General features: G+C 47.6%; 1 protein-coding gene across 1 annotated transcript in view; it reads left to right on the forward strand.

Moving 5' to 3' along the window:
* Positions 1-3,832, forward strand: part of LOC147886312 (uncharacterized) — a 100,268-nt gene extending 96,436 nt beyond the window's left edge. Inside the window, exons 8-10 of the mRNA XM_087395089.1 lie at positions 3,133-3,175; positions 3,436-3,498; positions 3,779-3,832. Of these exons, the coding sequence (XP_087251215.1) occupies positions 3,133-3,175; positions 3,436-3,498; positions 3,779-3,832 (160 nt within the window). The remainder of the gene's footprint in view (positions 1-3,132; positions 3,176-3,435; positions 3,499-3,778) is intronic.
* Positions 3,833-17,718: the final 13,886 nt, after the last annotated feature.

Raw genomic sequence — 17,718 nt, forward strand, 5'->3', positions numbered from 1 at the left:
AGAAGGATGAGGCAAGAGGAGGATAGTATGGTAATACTACCCTACCGATAGAAGCCAATCTAACCTACTAATGTAGTGAAGGCACATGGTGGAGAAAGGAGAGAGAAAGGGTAGGCTAGGGAGAGAGATAGTGATACTCAAAGAGATACATAATGAACTAGAAATGAAATGACTAAGCAATGAACAAAATAAGAGTACTCACATGTAGACCAAAGAGCTTGTATCTCGATACTTGATTGATTTGACACTATAAAAGTACAGTTCTTATATAAGAGCACACACACACATATGAACACCTATGCATATGGGATAACTCCCAATGTGACACGGCATCCATAGGACACACTAAACTAGAAATCACACTAGAACACACCAAACTGACTCAACTTGGCTTCATATTCTAACACCCTTCCATGAAGGCAAGGTGAGACACTATTGGAAACCAAGGACAGAACATGACAGTGACAGGAATACTAAACTGTGCAATGTTTGAAATAGACATGGCTCCCGTGCCAACTCAGAGGCTGAATTCTGAGCATGGTTCAGAGGTTAGATTGAGCACTCACATAGATTTACGTCCCAAACATGACTCAGAGGTTCATGTCTCAGCATGGATGCATGAACAACTCAGAGGTCTAGAAGACCAATGCACCAACATCCTGGAACTCATATGCAGGCCTGATAACTAGACCCTATCAATGCCAATACATGGCTCCCACAGTACATCCCCCTCTTGACTCCAGGGACTAACTAGAAACATGGAGTCACACACCATAAAGGAAATACATCATTTAGGAGGACAATCCAAGGCAGAGGACCTTTATTGACTCAACACACATTATTTATTGCATTCATTTTTGGGAAACATCCCCGGGCAGAGTACCCAAATATTCCTAACCATTATCTATCACTTCAGATAGATCATGCAAAACAATAGATAAAGCTCGTCGGTCAGGTCCAGTAGATGTATCGTGAAGCTTCTCGAACTTGGCTTTGATCTCCGTGGTGGAAGCAGTGAGGTCAAAGTGATGGAGCAATCTATTGGCCAACCTCACACCGATACGGGCAAGTGCTTTCTCCCTGGATAATGTGACTTTTGCAGGAGGACGAGGCTCCATGGTATCAACCTTGAAGTAGCTAATTAAGCAGGCTAAAAAGGATAACCAAATTGCAATAGCTCACGTAATTGGAAAGGCAATGAGTAGGAGCAATGGCACGTAGGCAGCTGCAAATGGTTTTGAGGGCAAAAGGGAAGTTGCAAATGATGCGACAAAGAGGGCAAAGGTAGCAGAGAATGCAAGTTATGGTGGATTCATGAGCAGGCAAGTTTGGGCACGCACTTCAAGGCTGTCTGGTATGGATAGTTGGGCAGGACTGTACAGGTAGTTGAGCTGGCTGTACGTACAGCTTGTATGGCGGTCTGGTATGGCGCAGCAGGAGCATGCAGCAGTCCCGAGGCAGTACGGCTTGTTGTACGGGCTAATGGCACTGCTTTTGGCAAGTCATTTGGAAGGGAGCTCTACCTTTGAGGAGAGGGGAGCTTCCATTTGTGGGATTCTCTCATCCTCTAGGTAGAGTGAGAAGAAGGGGAAAGTGGAAACAAAGCTCTGATACCACATGAAGGCACATGGTGGAGAAGGGAGAGAGAAAGGGTAGGCTAGGGAGAGACATAGTGATACTCAAAGAGAGACATAATGAACTGGAAATGATGATTGATTTGACACTAGAAAAGTACAGCTCTTATATAAGAGCACACACACACATATGAACACCTATGCATATGGGATAGCTCCCAATGTGACATGTGGCATCCATAGGACACACTAGACTAGAACTCACACTAGAACACACCAAACTGACTCAATTTGGGTTCATATTCTAACATGTACGAGGAATGTCCAAAGACAAGGAATTAGGGGGACTAGATACATCCAGGGGAGGGGGGGTTACTTGTCCCAACAGGATTGCCAAAGGTATCCTGGGGCAAGGGTAAATTCGCCTACAAATATGGAACACCAAATGGGGAAGAAGACTAAATTGAAAAGAACACTAAAGGAAGATGTCCATTCCAAAATGCAAGATCTTCTTAAAGACAATGCATGGCCACTCTCCCAAGTCACAACGTGGGATAGCTCCTCCTATGCCATGTGGCATTCTTCTCCTCGATTTCCTTATCCTCAATTCCTCATAAAGGCGTCTCCACTATCCTAGTAACATTACACCCCCTATACAATACTTTCCACTACACCCCATAAAGGACTGTCTGTCTGAGCAAAAAAACAGTCATAAACGAATCACTTTTGCAATGTTTTGCAATGAATTTCTCTCCTGATATCCTTTGAATTCATCGTTGATAATTTTCCAGTATGAAGAAAAAAATATCAGATGGCATCTATAGAAGAATCTTCCCTTAGAACCATTTGGTTCTCTCTAAGTGATTCGAGGTATTGTGTGCATTGCCAAACCTGTGTCCTTTTTCTCTTTTCTCATTTTCCTCAGCCCATGCAGTGATGTATTGGAATGTTTCATTTTATTTTTTCCAAAGAGAAGAAGATTCTATTAATAAACTCCTTAATGATATGGATACCACGTAAAAAACAACTCTCCCATGAAGGGTACAATATAAAAATACAAGGATATCCCGCTGGCTGGGCACTGAAGGGTGAACAAATAGCCACTGAGTCCATTCAATGATGATTTTATTTCTTTTTTTGCCCCTTTTGAAAAAACTCCATGATTGGTTCAATCTATGATATTTGTGCTCCATTAGAGAGAGAGAGAGAGAGAAAGAAGAAAGAAAGAAAGTGTATTATTGTCCACTAAAGGCCAAAATGGGCCCATGGGACATCAAGAACTCTGCATACAAGATAGCACAAAATCAACGTGCCACAAAGAAGAGGCATCGTCGAATATCATCTAAGTGCTACGCAATACAATGCAAGTGAAAGTACATAATGTCAAATCTGAGCCTAAATACAAAGTAAACTAGATGCAAGTGAAAGTACATAATGTCAAAGTGAGAGAGAGAGAGAGAGAGAGAGAGAGTATTGTCAATGATGTTACCATCATCTCATTACTTAGCCAAAAAATCTAGGATCTATGAAATTAATTGCTCTATAACTTTGCTGACAGGGTGACATTGAACTCATATTCAAATTCTTCGTCTAACTATCAGGTCACTTTGAGAATTGTACCTTGTTTTGAAAACAAATGACACTTAAACTCTTTCGATTTTTGGTAGTACGTTGTCATTAAAGTGTATGCTGCTTTAATCATTTCCCTTATTCTTGTAAGTAGCCCCAGTCATAGCCCTAGTAACGTGTTTGCTATTTTCTGTTACAAACTACAATATTTCTTGAAGGAATAAACATCATCTCTCTGACTTCTTTTGTTATTCTTATTGTATTATTTGCTTTTATTCCAAACTTCTCGTAGGTTGTAGCAGATAGTGCTGAAGGGTTATTGTTCAAAAACAAGAAGGACAGGAAAACATTAAATGTAAAACACTTCGTATCTTCTTGTAAAATATTGCATTGCTTTGGCTTGAGAGTGCTTGATCTAAAGGTGTCAATCATCCTATTGGTTGAAGGAAGAAAATTAGGGAGTTTTGCTAAATATTTTGCTTTCACATCGTAAAGCAAGCCCTATGATTTGATAATCTTGGCGATTTATATTTTTGTGATTTTAAAGCATCAAATACATGCATTAGTCATAGGTTTTTATGTATCATACTTTTGGTTGGTGTATGCATTGATCATCGCTATGTCCGTTGCAACAGGTGGATCCAAACAGAGAACCTGGTGATAACTCTACACGTACTATGGTATGGTGAGATTGTTTCTTAACCACTCTTCTGACCTACATCAACCTTATTTTTTGGATGAAATAAATTATCATAATCAGATGTTGCATGATGTTATTGTGTTTTTACTCAAAAGTTATATGAAGTGTGGTATCAGATACAAAGAACACAATTGGATACATTTTCTCAGTTAGTCCTATATTTTCTAGGTCATTAGGTAAAGTGGCATGATTCTGCGTAAACGTAACTCAGAAATTCAAACACCTTTTGTTAACAAACATGCTCATTGAGCCCTGTTTACATTCTTCTCTTAGAGATATGTGGAAATCTTAGTAAACCAAAATCCTTATACCTGGCACAGATCATGCACATGCTAGCAGGTGCACCTCGAGCTGATTTGTAGCATCATATGTCATTGCAAACACAGGAGAGCATAAACTTCCTAGAGTATGATGAAGCTTTTGTCAAAAATTCCTTAGAGAGGGTTTGCCAAAATTCAATGCCAGGCAACATTGGAGGAGCTCCCGTCTGCAGCTGCCCGCCACCGCCCATCGCCATCACCCAGCCCCCTTGGCAGCGCTTCGCTCCCTTGGCCGCGCACGCCCCTTGGCAGCGCCCTGCTCAGGTCGCCCTGCTGCCTTGGCCACGCAGGCCCCCTTGGCAGCGTCCTGCTCAGGTCGCCCCCCCACTTCAGCCTGTCTGCCCGCGCATCGCGCCCCCCCTTCAGCTTGCTGTCTGGCCGCACCAGGCCACCTTGCAGCCCCCTCCCTTGCTGATTGCCCGCCCCTCCCTTGCTTCAAGTTGGGCTGTTTCAGGGCCCTCTCCGGGACTGTTCGACTCGTGTTCCAGGGAGTTGAGATCCTGGGCTGTTTCCAGGCATTGGCGGAGCTGTCTGCTTCAGCTTTGAGCGACCTGTTTGCATCCCACGCAGGCTGAAGATCGGAGCTTCATTATACAGGTTTTTTGGTGATTTACTTGTGGTTGGTTGCGAGTTCTTGGTGGGTATTTTCAGCAGAGGTAGCTCCTCCCCTCAGGACAACGTAAGCTGAGACAATGGAGGACACTAATGCCACTCCCGTCGCCGAACCTGAGGAGATTGAAGTCACAGTTTCTTTTCCTCCCGACATTGTGCAGATGATTGAGGTAGCAGAGGAGGGTTTTCATTCGACACACATCATTGGCTTTCTACCTGGTAGAGGCCAACAGTTATGTGATTGGGTGTACACCAACATGGCCTCATTGGGTGTCTCAGTTACGATTTTTCGATTGCTTGGCAGAGGGTACTTTTCTTTTGGCCTTCAGTCTGCAAAGCAGGCTCAAAGAGTACTTATGAGCTCACCGATTCAGTTTCAGAGCAGAGTCATCCATTTGTGGCCTTGGTGGAAGCACTTCAGTTCTACTTCCCCGGGACTGCGACAAGTCTCCTTTTGGATGCTTTTCCTTGGACTTCCTGATGAGGTCAGCTCTTGTCGCAGAGCTGTGGAGCATATGGCTAGTGTGGCAGGTACAGTCATCCCTTCAGGTGCTAGACTTTCCTATGCTCAGTCACTTACTGGTACAAGTGTTACGAGGGTTAGACTCACTTCAGAGTTCCCCCCTCCTCGACCTTTGCCTATTTGATTTCGTACTCCCGGAGATGGGGTCCAGATGCAGCAGAGGGTTTTGTACGAGGGTCTTCCTGATCAGTGTCTTTTCTGTCGGAAGAGAGGTCACTTTATTAGGGATTGCCCCAGTCGTCGCAGAGACTCCGGATACATCTCATCCTACGAGTGACCCAAAACCTACAGCTCAGCCTCCAAGGGTCTCTGAGCCTGCTTTGACTCATTCAGCAGAGTGAGAGGAGACTCCTCTGGGGGAGCCTCCAGTGAACTCAGAGGATTTGGAGGTGCCTCCAGTGGAACAGCTTTCACGGAGAGCTCGGAGGAGACGGAGACAGAGGGAGAGTCAGCAGTACGAGCAGCCCCAGGTACGAGCTCACAGATGGAAGAGAGTTGAGACACATGTGCAGGAGACCCCAGAAAGGGGAGATACAGAGGACCATCCGTAGGCAGGTCTTGACACTGTGCAGGAGCTGGTAGCTCAGGGAGTTGAGACACACGTGCAGGAGACCCCGGAAAGGGGAGATGCAGAGGACCATCCGCAAGCAGGTCCTCACACTGTGCAGGAGACAGTAGCTCAGGATTTGATGATTCTTGACACTTCTACCCCGGAGGTTCAGATATTGGTTTCTGAGACAATTATCCAGCAGGAGATTGCTCAGGCTGCAATTACGGTGATGGATGCATCTTCCAAGCAGTCCATTGAGAGAGAGGTATTTCACGACACAGGTCAGAGTCAGAGCCCGTCCCAGGATCTCATGCGCCTGTATGAGGTTCCCTCGAGACCTCTTTTTCTTCCCCGTCGCACAGTACCTTCTTTTGTTGCTATGCGGAGCGTCCTCTTAGACACCACTCCCAGTACAGCCTCGTCCTCGCAGCTTTTCACTCCTGGTTTATCCAGATCTTTTGCAAGTGCGGTCACAGATTTTGCTCAGTACCCAGACAGGCGTGAGGGTTGGGAGATCCTAGCAGATGAGATTGAGCGAGATTTTCAGTCACCCATGCTTACAGGCACCTCCTCGCAGATTCTTCCTCTCCCTCTCACCTATTCCAGGTGCAGAGTTAGGATGGCTCAGCCCTTTTCAGCTCTTCTGACTCCTAGACCTGACCTCAGGATGGTTGACAGAGATCTGCCTATTGAGTTTTGGTCCTTTTTGGCTTGAGGGGTTTCCACAGACTCCCTCACTAGATTGAAACTTCTCCCGGTATTTTGTCGAACGGTCAGAGGCGGTAGAGGAGTACTTGGGATCTGTTACTCTATCCAGAGAGGGGCACATTCTTTGTTTCTCTGCAGGCAGCTTTCGTTCTCGAGGGAGCGAAAGCTGGTCAGCTGAGCTACTTGACAGCGAGATTGCTAGACAGCTTTTGAGCATGACTCAATTTTCATCGGTTCACCGCATTGTCGGCTCGCGGATTCATTCTTGCCCTAGGACTCTTCGACCTAGCTTTGGTGGCAGGGCCTTTCTGTTTCTGTTCTTTGAGGTTCAGGGAGACTTTGATTTGCCCAGGAGTGCTGGTTGGTTTGACTTTCAGCTCCTTAGTTCACGCCAAAGTATTATTCCCTTGGATGGAGCCATTTTACATGAGTTGGGGCAGATTTGGAGCTTGATCAGAGACCGACTTTGGATTGCGCCGTCAGAGAGAGTCATTTGTGCCGCTGCCACTGGCATCCCCTCACTTCCATCCGATGTCTAGGCTGTCCATCATTTCTTGGAATGTGAGAGGACTGAACGGCCGTAGATTTATCTCAGATGCAGATGGTCGTAGATCGGGAGTTCCTAGATTGCAGTTGCTCAGGGACTCCCTTCGGTTTGTTTCCTCAGGGTCCCCTCCAGACATTGTGCTTATCCAGGAGCATAAGCTCTCCCAGGACATGATTGACAGATGCAGATCCTTACTCAGAGGACAAAGCCGGACATATTGGAGCCCAACGGATGGTACGAGGGGAGGGGTTTGCATTTCAATTTCAGCCAGGTGGGCCCCAGAGATCACCCAAGAGGGTACTCTAGTGGAGAGCAGGGCATGCTATGTTATTCTTCAGATTGAGAGCACAACAGTTGCTGTTCTCAATGTGTATGCTCCCACGGATCCAGCCCGCAGACGTGCTTTTTGGAGATAGCTCAGAGAGTCCCATCCTCAGGTAGACACCTGGATTGTTGGAGGAGATTTCAACATGGTTGAATTCTCTGAAGACAAGTCGGGCCAGACAGAGGGTGGCCTTTCTGATAGGGAGAGAGTGGAGTGGGATAGTTTTGTTTTGCATGCTGGACTTCATGATGCAGCTCGATTGGATGACTTTCGTCACTTGGCTGACAGTCTTCAGTTCTCTTGGTCCGGGGTTTTCCATGGCTCTCTCTCTTTGGTCAGACTTGATGGGTTCTATATTGGCCAATGGGGCCAGAGAGGACAGATTGGGATCCGCCCGGGTTATGTTTTATCTGACCATGCTCCAGTCCTATTACAGATTCTCCCTACCTCTCGATTGGAGAGCACAGGCTTTGTGAGAGTTCCGGACTTTGTTTTTCAGGACACAGAGTTCGTGGAACGGTTGAGAGAGGCTTGGTTGTCAGAAGACACTCCTGTGGATCAGGGCTGGTTGATGTGGGTAGAGGGGGCTTTGGCTAGAGTCAGCATGGCCTGCCAGTTGAGGGCAAAAGAGGAGAAGGAAAAGCTCAGAATCAGAGATCGGAACGCAAGAGCGGAGGTATCCATACTTCAGAGATTGATTCAGAGCTTTCCTCATTCTCTTTTCATCAGAGGGCAGCTTTTAGAGGCTCAGGAGAGACTAGAGGAGATTTAGGGCAGAAGGGCCCAGTTCAGGTTTTACTCCCAGCAGACCTTCTGGATCTAGAAGGGGGATAGATGCTCTAGAGAGTTCTTCAGGGCACTGGGTTAGAGATACTCTTCGGACAGTCTTCGTAGACTTGTGGATGAGGCTGGGTCTCTTCAGACGGATCCTCATCGTCTTGTTGAGATCACTTCTGATTTCTATTCCACTCTTTACACCGCAGATCCAGTCACCGAGGAGATGATCAGAGCCAAAGAGGAGATTTGGAGTCATGTCCCCCAAATGGTCTCAGACAGGATGAGTCATGTTTTGGATAGCCCACTATCACTCCTGGGGAGATCACGGATGCGTTACATGAACTGCCCAAAGACAGATGCCCAGGGGAGGATGGTTTGTCGCCATTTCTTTTTAGAGCTCTCTGGGATACGATTGGGCCACATCTACTTTTTGCCTTTTCAGAGGCTCTCGATGCAGGATCTTTGGGCGAGACATTATGCACATGTATGATTTGTCTCATCCTGAAAGGGGGAGACAAGACAGTCCTACGTAATTGGAGACCCATTACACTTCTAGGGAGATCCTAGCGAAGACCTTGGCCCGTCGTTTAAAGCCTATGCTTCCAAATATCATCACAGCTACTCAGACAGGATTTGTCCAAGATCGAAGTATCTTGGATAATATTTTCACTTTTTGGGAGGCCACTCACTGGGCGAAGGAGAGTCAGCAGGAGATTGCAGTTCTCCTTCTCGATTTGGAGAAGGCTTATGACAGGGTGGACTGGGGTTTCTTGGAAGGCACTATGAGGAGGCTAGGCTTCAGTGATAGATGGATTTTATGGGTCTCCTCACTTTACTCTCACTCTTCTAGCAGGATGGTGGTCTATGGAGGAAGAGGACTGGCTTTTCAGCTATCCAGATCGGTACGACAGGGATGCCTGCTTGCACCTTACCTTTCCCTTTTCGTAGCGGAGGCTATGGGATACTTTATGCAGGCTACCAGTCATGGCACTTTGGGCCTTCATCTACCTATCCGGCAGGAGCAGGAGCTTCTTGACACTAAGTTTGCTGATGATATGGCACTGATAGTCAGAGGAGATGCATATAGTCTTGCTACTGATGTGGATTCAATTGACAAGTTCTGCCTAGCCTCAGGGGGACATGTCGATTGGAACAAATCAAAAGGCATCTGGACTGGAGCTCAGCAGGATACCCCAGCATGGGGAGGAGACAGAGGCTTTGTATGGATACCTAGAGGCACCTCCCCGAGATATCTAGGCTTCCAGGTTGGCATTGAGGTGTCCCCGACGCAACAGTTTGCCCCAGTTCTTGAGAGTATCCGGAGAAAGCTAGCCTACTGGAGTATGGCTAGACTCTCTTTGGCCGGAAGAGCATTGGTACACTCAACCAGGTTCTACTAGCGACTATGTGGTACGTTGCGTCATGGTGGTGTTTTCATGCTGACTCGATTCGTCAGGTGAGGAGATTGCTTCGGAACTTTCTATGGAGCGGTGGTGATGGTTCTGAGGACACTAGGGCCAGAGTTTCATGGGATACTATCACTTTACCTTTCTCGCAGGGAGGACTTGGGGTTCTTGATCCGGAGATGCAGAGCAGAGCCCTTTTAGTCAAACTTCTTGTTAGAGGTTTGACTCCAAGAGATCAGCCATGGAAGCAGTTCCTATTGCATGGGATTCACCAGTGCACCCCCAGAGCAGCAGGTCAGTGGGCAGGTAGAGTCAGTTGGATCTTCCTGACGGACCATCATTCTCAGCCTTCCTCACCACTTGTGAAAAGGCTTATTCAGATATGGGATCATTTTTGACAGCACCTCATCAGAGCAGTTCCCTCCTCCAGAGAGGAAATTGCCCGACAGCCACTTTACCATAACCATAGGATCGGGCAAAGGATGTTACTCCAGATGCACTTCCAGATTTTATTCCCAGTGGAATAGCTGAGAATTTAGTTCCTAGATGGGCTAGGTTAACAATTGTTGATGCTAAAGATCAGCCTATATTGGGGAGAACAAGGGCCACGCTCAGAATGCTAACAACAGGTGAATTTTTCTCTCATGACCCAAGTAATGGAAGCTGAAATTGAGCCTCAAGGCTTTGAGGATGCTCAGGGCAATCCGGCATGGCAGAAAGCCATGGAAGCTGAGATTTCGATCCATTCAAAAGAATGCTACATGGGACTTGGTTGATGCGCCCATTAGCAAGAATGTGGTTGGCACAAAATGGATCTACAAAATAAAGTATCATGCAGATGGTACAGTTGAGAAGTACAAAGCCCGTTTAGTTGCCAAGGGGTATGCACAAGAAGAGGGAATAGATTATGAGCAGACTTTTGCTCCGATGGCCAAGATGACAACCATTGGCTCTGTCATCTCTCTTGCTGCGTTTTATGGTTGGTCTGTGTACCAGATGGATGTCAAGACTGCCTTCCTCAACGGGGATCTCAAGGAGGAGGTCTATGTGCATCAGCCCCAGGGTTTTGTTGTTCAAGGACAAGTGCACAAGGTATGCAAGCTCAGGAAAGCCTTGTATGGGCTAAAGCAAGCGCCTCATGCATGGTATCATAAGATACATCGTTTCTTGCTGTCCCAGGGCTTTGTGACCACTCACACAGAGCCAAATTTATATGTTCTGCAACAGAAATCATATCTGGTCTTGCTGGTTCTTTATGTTGATGACATCATACTCATTGGAAATAATTCTTAGCAAATTGCAGCAGTGCAGTCCGTTCTTTGTCAGACATTTGACATGACAGATCAGGGACTCTTACACTACTGTCTTGGCATTGAATTTTGGCAAACCCAAGGGGGTATTTCTATGTCACAGACCAAATATGCCAAGGGGTTGTTGCAGAAATTTAAGATGGAGAATAGTAAGCCTGTGGCCACTCCATTGAAAAAAGGACTCAAGTTGAGTAAGCATGCTAAGGCTGAAAAGTTTGATGGCACTTTGTATAGGAAGTTGGTTGGTAGTTTGATTTACTAATACTTTATGTGGCCAGACATTGCTATGCCACAGGGCTTCTATTATTGTTCATGCATTGTCCCACGGTCACGCATTGGAATGCAACAAAGATACCTATGGGCTGCATTATGCTCCAGATGGTGACATATCTCTGAGTGGCTTTACAGACCCAAATTGGTCAGGGGACATATATGATCACAAGTCCACTTCCGGTTATTGCTTCTCATTGGTCTCAACATGTATCTCATGGCTCAGTAAGAAGCAAAACTGAGTGTCTCTCTCCAGTAGTGAAGTAGAGTACAAAGGTGCGAGTTCACAGCCACTATGGAATGTATGTGGTTGAGGAAGCTTTTGCATCACTTGCATCATGCTCAGGATGGTGACATAACTCAGATCTTCTATGACAGCCAGAGTTGCATTGCTATTGGAAACAATTCTGTATTTCATGCTCGCATGAAACACATCATTATGTGTGGGATTGTATTATAGATGGCTTCATCGACCTCACATATTGTTCCACTGAGAACAGTGTGGCCAATATCTTCACTAAAAGCCTGTCAGCGCCTCTTTTCACATGACATCGACATGGCTTGGGGATAGGAGACATACAAACAATGTCAAAGGGGGTTGTAAAATGACATTGTTTTCTTTTGTACTCCCATAGGTTGCTATATCCCCATGTGGATGGATTTGTGCAACCATGGTACTTTAGGTACTTCGGGTACTACTGAGACTAGATTCCAGAGTACTTCAGCCATATCATTGAGGGGGGATTTGTAGAGATATCTACAATGATATGGTGTTGTAGGCCATAAGTCAACTATATGGTTGACCAGTACTTTGGTACTATATATACCAAGTACTTGTATTGTTTCATTTGAACATTTCAGTTGGAGTTCACTTGTGTTAACTTCTTGTTTTCTTGTGTTCACAACTCTTCTCCATTCTTGTTCCTACAGTGGTACCAAGATAAAGTTTGGACACTTCAAGAAGATTATGGAGAACAAGAAGTTCACCATCATGAAAAAAGGGATATGGAATGTAGCAAATGGTAAATAAAAGAAGCCAAGGGAAGTACAATGGATAGTCCAATTTGAAGAGGCCCTTGCTATCATAGCATTGGGACTTAGCGACTCATACATTCATCACATTGATGGGTGTGAGACTTCACATGAAGTTTGGGTGCAACTTGAAAAGGTATTTGTGCACAAGCTTTACTCAAAAGTCTTCTAGATATTGAGGACTACTTCCAGCAGAGAGGATTGTCAAAAAAACGCGCAAGAACTTGAGAGCTGCTGCTCCTCCCTGTGAAGCTGCTGCCCCTCCCTCACCCTCCTCCTCGCTAGCCCTCCCTCTCCCTTCCCCCCCTTGCTGCCCTCTCCCTCCCCCCCTCCCTGCCCTCTCCCCTCCCTCGCAGCCCTCCTTTGCTGCCCCTCCCTTCCCCCCCCTCGCTGCCCTCTCCCTCTCCCCTCGCTGCCCTCTCCCCTCCCTCACAGCTCCTCTCCCTTCCCCCCCTCGCTTCCCTCTCCCCTCCCTCGCAGCCCTCCTTTGCTGCCCCTCCCTTCCCCCCCTCGCTGCCCTCTCCCTCTCCCCTTGCTGCCCTCTCTTGCTGCCCCTCACCCACCCGCCCTCTACCCCTCCTCCCCCTCGCTCTTGCTGCCCCCCCTCGCTCCTCCCTCTCTCTCCCCCGCCCCCTCCTTCACCCCCGCCTGCCCCTGCCCTTCGCACCACCCTCCTCCCCTCTCGTCTGCTTCCCTTGCTTTCCCCTGCCCCTCTCCTCCCCCCCCCCGCCCCCTCCCTCCCTCTCCCCCGCCCCCTCCTTTGCCCCCGATCGCTCCCCCCTCCCCCCCGGCCTTTTGCCCTTGCCTTTTTCCTCCCCTCCCGGCCCCCCCCTTCGCCCCCCGCCCCCTCCTTCACCCCTTCCTCCCCCGTGCCCCTCCCTCCCTCTCGTCCGCCCCCTTCCTACGCCTACCCACCTCCCTCTTCTATTTTTCCCTCTCCACTTTCTTGCGCCCTTGTTCCAGGGCATCCTGGGCAGCATTTCCACGGACGGAGTAATTACAGTGTTTGAATCGGCCTTTTCACTTCGATCGGCGAACGGATCCCCATTTAGCCAATCTTCGTCCACCCCCACCGGCCGCGAGAACTGTCATATTTTTAGAAGACGAGTTGCAGCAGCTCAAAAAAGATGTAGAGCTCGAGGGCTCCACATCGCTCTTCGCACGCATCTTTGGGTCACACCCTTCTAGATCACAGGCTAGAGACTGCATGCTGGCGGCGTTACCAGGAGATCTCGCCCCACACCTTAGGGATATTCGACTTTTGGGACGAGGATTTTTCCAGGTTGACTCCCATGAGTCCACAGCCCTTGTTCTCAAAGCTAATCCTTTGGCCTTGGGTTCGAGGAGGATTTTTCTTTTGCCCTACACCTTGGGCTTCGATCCCATCTCTGTTCATCAGGTTCCCTGGTCTTTCTTAGGTCTACTATCGACTTCTTGGTACTATCAGAGCCACTTTCGGAGTGGTCATTGAGATCCCTCTCCTTCCTGACATGCCTTCTTCTTCGGCAGAGACAGTCAGAGCGGACGGGGTGCCTTGAGTTAGGGTCATTGTCTCTGACCCTACCATTTTAGATGACCACATTATGCTTCAGTGTTCAGATGGCTCTCTCTTTCGACGGAGAGTCGAGATCGCAGGTAGACAGGACCAGTGCAAGATCTGCAGGACACTTGGGCACTTTGCTAGAGACTGCCCAAGGAAGAGAAAAAAACCCAAGAGGTCTTCTGGTGCGGCTCCTTCATGTACTACCCCGACTGCACCTCCCCAGTGCCCTATACCACGCACTTCAGGACCACCAGCAGTAGCAGGGCACCCTGCTTCATGCAGCCCAGGACCACAAGGGGCAGCAGGGTGCCCAAAGCTCGCAGCACACCCAGTACCACGATGGATAGCAATCAGAGCGGCTTGTTTACCTCAGGAGGAGACCTTTGATCAGGTTCAGATAGATGCCATCCAGACTCCAGAGATGGATGTTGCTGCAGCCCCAGACACTACAGCTCCACATCAGGAAGGGCCTTCAGATGCACCAGCCCCAGTCACTTTGGTTTCGGATCATGAGGGGGCTTCCGATACTTCTTCTCCACAGACTATTCCTGCCACAGTCAGGACGATCAAGGGAGTGTATGCACAGATGAGGACTCCATATCCCTCTTCAGCCCCGCCATAGGCCTCCTTAGCCCCCAACTCCACCAATTCTGCTGATAGAGGCCTGGCAGGTCCTTCTCATCCATCTTCCACGAGTGCAGGTCTTCTTCGCACTCCTCAGCCAGACTTGCTTCTCAGGGATTCTTTTTCGACACTAGCAGATTCGGCGACATTCATGGATGATGAGGAGTTTGTGCCCTCCACCTTAGGCATCCCGGTCATTGGGATTCCTTTTTATAGGGCCTCCCCCTTAGCAGGTGTGAGGATCCTTTCACCTGTTGAGTTTCCTGCCCTCAGCAAGAGTGTTTCGACCCAGGGGAAGCTGGTCTCCTCTACTAGGTCGGGTAAGCCTTTCCATCCAGCATCCTCCCATTGATGAGGATAGTCAACGGAACATACAGGGCCTAGGCGGAGTTCTACACCGTCGCCATAGGCAGCTGATCCGGAATCAGCTTCATCCAGGTGTCACTGGAGGTGATATTGATATTCTTTTTATCTAGGAACAGAAGTTGGATGCCAGCAATTGCGCTAAGTTTGGCAAACTGCTCTCAGGACATACCTTCTAGTCACCTGCTATGGGCACAAGGGGAGGTACTTGCATTTCGGTCTCTCCTTCTATTCTCCCCTTGGTTGCTGGTCGTGGTATTATCTCCCCCTCTAGAGCTCAATGGATCATTATTTTGGTTGGAGGGCGTAAGATTGGTCTTCTCAATCTTTATGCCCCCAACAATAGAGGGGAGAGGATCTCCTTTTGGAAGGAACTACTCTCTTGGGCCCCCATTGCAGATTCCTGGATCATTGGTGGTGATTTCAACATGGTTGAATTGCCATTAGACAAAAAGGGAGGCAGACAGGGTGGAATTCACTCTTTGGAGAGGGCAGCCTGGGATGCCTTTCTCTTTCAGTACAGTGGCAGGGACACTTGGTTTGATGATGCCTTTCATGTTATGCCACAGTCACTCCTGTACTCTTGGTCGAAGAGGAGATTACTTATGCCCATCCATGCACGTATTGATAGATTTTATGTAGACAATTGGGCACTTGACAGAGGCGGATCTGTATGCATTTCTACTAGGGTTTCCACCTCAGATCATTTTCCAGTGGTATTGCAGATTTTTGAGCCTCATCGAAGAGGACGCTCTGCTAGTGTCAGGATTCCAGATGCTTTTTATGCAGAGGAGAGCCTCACGGAGGATATTTTACAGATTTGGGTTTCTCACATACAGGGCAGAGTTGTCCGCCCATCTCACGGAATTAGTGACTATTATCATACAGTCGCTGATTCTAGGAGATGTGAGATTGGTATACGCCAGCAGTTAGCGTCCCTTTAGAGGGAAGAGCAGAAGAGACCCACTGATGCTTGGATTGAGGAGCGCCTTGCTGTAGCAAGGGCTCATATGCAAACATTGTTGGATCAGAGAGCAGAGTATGCCTTTCATGCACGGGAATCATTTTGGGAGTGATACAATCCCTAGAGTGGCGCCAACAAGAGCATACAAACCATGCTGTGGCTAGAAGAACCTGGTTAACCACCACCACCTTGGAAGCCAAGTCAAGTTTGGATGGAGCTCCAGAAAAGGAGCTTTCTTCAGATGCTCTCCAACACCGGAGCAAACTGTTGTGAGGGAGAGATGCCCACCCAACTTAGCAGCACAAATATCTGACGAAGATGCCCCTTTGTACCCAAGTGACGGCAATATCATTACCCCAATCTAGGGTGTCATCATCACAAATCCAAAAACCATTGGATTTATGCCAATTAATGTGTGCACCTGCAGCCGTGCAAAATAACTCCAAGGCTGTCCGGAAGGAAGTGAGTGTCCTGGGGGTGGCATCCAAAAAAACAGTTGTGTCATCTGCCAGCTCACTATCCAGGAGCTCTTCTTCCCGATGGATAGGAAGCCTCAGCCCATAAATATCAGCTTGAGATCTAAGGTAGATACTCATAGCTTCCGCCACAAACAGAAAAAGAAAAGAGGCAAGAGGACATCCCTGGCGGACTGATCTGAAACTCTGAAATCTGTCCCCTCTTACCCCCCCAATGAGCACCTGGCTATGGGCTGATCTGTAGAGAGAGGATACTCCTCTAATCCATGCAACTGAAAAACCAAAGCGAGATAGAGTACCCTCTAAAAAGTCCCAGTCCACTCTGTCGTAAGCTTTCTCAAAGTCCAAGAGTAGAATGGCCAAGCGGCTCTGCATGGCCCATTCTGAGGCCTCCCAAAATAAGAAAATATTATCAAATATACTTCTGCCATGCACAAACCCTGTTTGCGTGTCATGAATCAAATCTAGAAGAAAAACTTGTAGCCACAGACTGATGGCTTTCGCCAGAATCTTGTAAAAAGTGCCCATTAGAGTGATGGGTCTCCATTGAGACAATAGATTCCTATTATCCCCCTTTGGGATGAGATGAATGAGACCATCTGTAAGTGAGTCCGGCATCTCACAAGAGTCCCACACGCCTTGCAGGGCTGATGTAATGTGATCACCAATCTGCTCCCAAAAAGTAATAAAAAATGAAGGGGTAAGTCCATCCGAACCTGGGCACTTGCCCTTGTGAAGGGCAAGTAGTGCAGTCTTGAATTCTGCATTGGTGAAAGGTGCATCCAGAGAAACATACATCTCATCCTTCACCAGTACAGGGATACACTGCCAAATAACCTCTCTAGCATCATATATAGCCTGTGTGCCCGGATCTGCAGTAAGAAGGGAGGCAAAATAATCTGAAGCTACATGCATGACAGCATCAAGATCTGACTGTAACACCCCGGTCTGAGTCAACAAGCTGCGAGACACTATCTCTACTATGTTTGGGCCCATGAGTAGAGAAAAAGTGTTTGTTGACCCTACCACCCATCTGTATCCAAAAGGATTCCCGTGCATGAAAGGTATATTCTGCTCTCTAATCCAACAATGTCTGCAAATGAGCCCTTGCTGCAGCAAGGCGCTTCTGAATCCAAGCATCTGTGGGCCTCTTCTGCTCTTCCCTCTAAAGGGACGCTAACTGCTGGCGTATACCAATCTCACGTCTGAGAATCTCACGTCTCCTAGAATTAGCAACTGTATGATAATAGTCACTAATTCCGAATAAGGCTGCAGCTACCTGAGATGGGCGGACAGCTCCACCCTGTATGTGAGAAACCCAAATCTGTAAAATATCTTCTGCAAGAAGGGCATCAAAGGACACATGTAAAATCACCAACATGGGGAGACAACTCCTCACACGGGCTGCAGATATGTAATGGCACCCCTATTTCAAAGACACAGAAGAATGTACATGCAAAAACCCCTTAGGGATCCTAAGGGTCAAGCGTGATTGATTATGTGATCATAAGCCCCCGGCTGCAAA

The sequence above is a fragment of the Dipteris shenzhenensis genome, chromosome 24 (genome assembly GCF_047967505.1).
Source record: "Dipteris shenzhenensis isolate YYH24624 ecotype China chromosome 24, Dip_SZ_1.0, whole genome shotgun sequence".
Classification (NCBI taxonomy): domain Eukaryota; kingdom Viridiplantae; phylum Streptophyta; class Polypodiopsida; order Gleicheniales; family Dipteridaceae; genus Dipteris; species Dipteris shenzhenensis.